Consider the following 3,837-nt stretch of genomic DNA (forward strand, 5'->3'; position numbering starts at 1 on the left):
ATCTTAAAGATTCCTAAATGCATCTACTTCCGGAAGGCCAAATAAAGTGCTTTTGCTTTCGCCTAGAAACACACAGCGTCTCCCTGACATGCTGCTTCAACACTAACTGCGGTTACTGAAACCACGCCTTCTTTCTTTGCGTGAACATTTGGGTGGCATTATGCAAATATTTCCACATAGTGAGGTAGATATGTGGGGGCGTGTTAGAACGAGCCGTTTTAGGAGGGCGTGGCAGAGTCTTAACTTTGATAAAGAATACCTCTTTGCTTTTGAGACTTTAGTCTTTGCAAACTTCAGGGATCTTATCTATGCACAATCAGCTTGTAACACTCCAAAGAGAAAGGAAAACTTGAAATCGCATCATATGACCCCTTTAAAGCAGCAATATGTAACTTTTGGCGCTCTAGCGGTTAATAAACAGAACTGCACACATCCCGCAGAAGAACATTCCAACCGGAGCTACTTCTCAAAGTGTATGTCTATGGCGATTCATGCAGGTATGGGTTACTCTGCAGCGGTGACGCGGTGACGACCCAACCAGGCTACATTACTCCAAATATAAGTACTTACTATAAGTGTACCGTAGTGATTCGGAATAAGACAAAAACGCGGTTTGGAAGATGAATTCATGATGTACTTGCTCATTATATACATTTTGCAAATTTTGAACACAGAAAAAGTTACATAGTGCTACTTGAATACAAAAACTAGGAGGAAATAAATGCGGGGTACTAAAAATGATATCTAAATATGTATACATTTGCTCTGAAATGGCTTAAAAGAATGACAGAGGCAGCAATTTCAACCAAACATCCATCCAAGTAGATTATAAATGTTTAAGGCAATCCATAAAATAGAGAAAAAAAATCATGGCATGTTTTCAACACTGATTTTCACTACATGAATACCAAAATTATATTTAGTCCTTCTCATTTTATGCACCAACATGTCAAAACAGTACTAAACAGCAATATTTGCTCTCACACACTGCTGTTCACAATTTTGGAGTCAGTAAGGTTTCTGAAACAAGTCTTATGGTCACCCAGGCTGATTTTATATGATCATAAATACAGTAATATTGTGAAATATTATTACAATTTAAAATAACGGTTTTCTATTTTAATATGTAATTTATTACAAAAAAATTTTAAACTGTAGTGCATTTATAACTAAAACACTTTCATAACTGCCACACAGTGACTTCCATGAACACTTTGAGTGATGATATGAATTAATCGTTGCGTCAGAACTTTTTTAATGATTCACTGAAGTGCATTTAAAGAGATTCACAGAAATAAATTCAACTTAATGGCAATCCATAAAATAGAGAAAAAAAATCATGGCATGTTTTCAACACTGATTTTCGCTACATGAATACCAAAATTATATTTAGTCCTTCTCATTTTATGCACCAACATGTCAAAACAGTACTAAACAGCAATATTTGCTCTCACACACTGCGGTTCACAATTTTGGAGTCAGTAAGGTTTCTGAAACAAGTCTTATGGTCACCCAGGCTGATTTTATATGATCATAAATACAGTAATATTGTGAAATATTATTACAATTTAAAATAACGGTTTTCTATTTTAATATGTAATTTATTGAAATATTATTACAATTTAAAATAACGTCTATTTTAATATGTAATTTATTACAAAAAAATTTTAAACTGTAGTGCATTTATAACTAAAACACTTTCATAACTGCCACACAGTGACTTCCATGAACACTTTGAGTGATGATATGAATTAATCGTTGCGTCAGAACTTTTTTAATGATTCACTGAAGTGCATTATTTAAAGAGATTCACAGAAATAAATTCAACTTAATAAAATTAAAAAAAACTGAATTTAAAATCAGTCTAAATCTCATATGCAGAAGTCATGAAAAAAATATATATTTATTGTGAATTTTCTAATATATCACCCAGATCAAAGGGTCTATAAAATCAGTATGTCCTCTGTTCTTACATTCAAGTGATAATAAACATTTATTCTTTTATCTTTAATAACCAGTATTTCACTAATGAAGTGCCAGTGTTCCTATAATTTAATAGGCCTCTCTTTTATAACTCACTTATTCCTAGGACCAGTGTGGACCACATGTTGATGTTCAGCATCATGTGATTGGCTCCCGTCTGGTACCGTGCCCTCATGTGGTCCTGAGCTACACCTGTCAGCCCATCCAGCGTCAGAGACAGCAGCTACAGTCAAACACACACGCATCAGATCTGCTTTAACCAGACAACAGGAAATGGTAAATAAGGGAGAGAATGTAATAGATTTAAAGAAAGACCAACCAGTAGCATCTCTCCAAAACCAGATTTGTGTTCATCTGATGTGCTGGAGCCTTTGTTGGGTTTGTAGAGGAAGAGAGCGACCCCGGCGACGATTAGAAACACACACAGATACTTCGCCATGGGATATTTCTTCCTTAGGATTGTGACACCCAGAATCATCACTGTGGAACCAAGGGGACAACAAACATAAGCCAAAAAATATGGCCATATGGGAATATATGCTCAGTGTTAGTCACTGAACATGTGAGGCAAGCAGAAATTTTGTAGTCTAAAAAATACATCCAGATGAGATATGAATGAAAGCTACAGTGGCCAAAAAAGTATTTGGACACTTAAGTCACACTTAAAAATGCATCGGGAAAAAAATTGAGTGGTATCCACAAACAAATGGTTCTAAACCATTTTTTCAGAACTTCGCTTTTCTTAGATGTTTTATAATGACTTGCAAACAACATGTCCAATTAATTTTTTCTATTAACTACTGACTTTGTGTGTCCTAATCATTTTATGTAATTTTTCATTCATTTTATATTATTTGTTTTTCTTGCAAGTGTGTGTGTGTGTCTCCAAATAACACTTAATAAGGGTCCAAAAATTCTGGGCCCACTCTTTAGCATTCAAACATTTGGGGTCAGTAATATTTTATTAATGTTTTTTTTTTTTTTTTAAATAAGTCTCTTATGTTCACCAAGGCTGCATTTATTTGATCAAAAATACAGTAAAAATATAGTATTGTGAAATACTCAAATATTATTACAATTTTAAAAAATTACTTTTCTATTTGATTTTAAAATGCAATTTATTCCTGTGATGGCAAAGCTGTTTACTAAAGTCTTCAATGTCACATGATCCTTCAGAAATCAATCTAATATGCTGATTTGCTGCTCAAGAATCATTTCTTATTATCATCAATGCTTAGCATTTATTTGAGAGAAATTGTTTGTAAGATTATAAATGTCTTCACGGTCACTTATGATCAGTTTAAAGGGGTCATAGGATGCCCATTTTCCACATGTTGATATGATTCTTTAGGGTCTTAATGAAAAGTCTGTAACATAGTTTGGTAAAAAAAATTCTCAATGGTAGTGTAAAAAACACCTTTTTTTACCCTGTCAAAAACAGCTCTTTTCAGAGCACGCCGTTTTGTAGCATTTTCCTTTAAATGTTAATGAGCTCTGCTGACCCCACCCCTCTCTTCCGAGCTGCTCTCTGAGGGATTGTTGACTTTAGCTGCATTCATCGTGAAACTTGCTAATTAGCACATTATTAGGAAAAGCGATTTGCAAAGATTCATTAAAAAAACCTTACACTCACTTCTTCTGTTGGTGAAGCTGGATCACGATTGTGGGAGGGGCCTGTTTTTGTGACGTCACACAGACAGGCATCTGAGATCGGCTCGATTTGAGAAAGGGGTAAAGATTTGAGCGGATTAAAAAAAAAAACGCTAAAACGCTGGTTATCATTATAGGGTGGTTGTGTACACAATGCCAACACACATTTCAGTTCAAACAACTTGTAAAAGAGCAAAAGAGCAT

General features: G+C 34.5%; 1 protein-coding gene across 1 annotated transcript in view; it reads right to left on the reverse strand.

The window, feature by feature from the left end:
- Positions 1–3,837, reverse strand: part of LOC107582861 (solute carrier family 35 member B1-like) — a 22,847-nt gene that overhangs the window by 12,196 nt on the left and 6,814 nt on the right. Inside the window, exons 5-6 of the mRNA XM_016268877.1 lie at positions 2,303–2,463; positions 2,080–2,206 (exon numbers count right to left, since the gene is read on the reverse strand). Coding sequence (XP_016124363.1) covers positions 2,080–2,206; positions 2,303–2,463 — 288 coding nt within the window. The remainder of the gene's footprint in view (positions 1–2,079; positions 2,207–2,302; positions 2,464–3,837) is intronic.

The sequence above is a fragment of the Sinocyclocheilus grahami genome, unplaced genomic scaffold, assembly GCF_001515645.1.
Source record: "Sinocyclocheilus grahami isolate Dianchi unplaced genomic scaffold, SAMN03320097.WGS_v1.1 scaffold48.1, whole genome shotgun sequence".
NCBI classification, from domain to species: domain Eukaryota; kingdom Metazoa; phylum Chordata; class Actinopteri; order Cypriniformes; family Cyprinidae; genus Sinocyclocheilus; species Sinocyclocheilus grahami.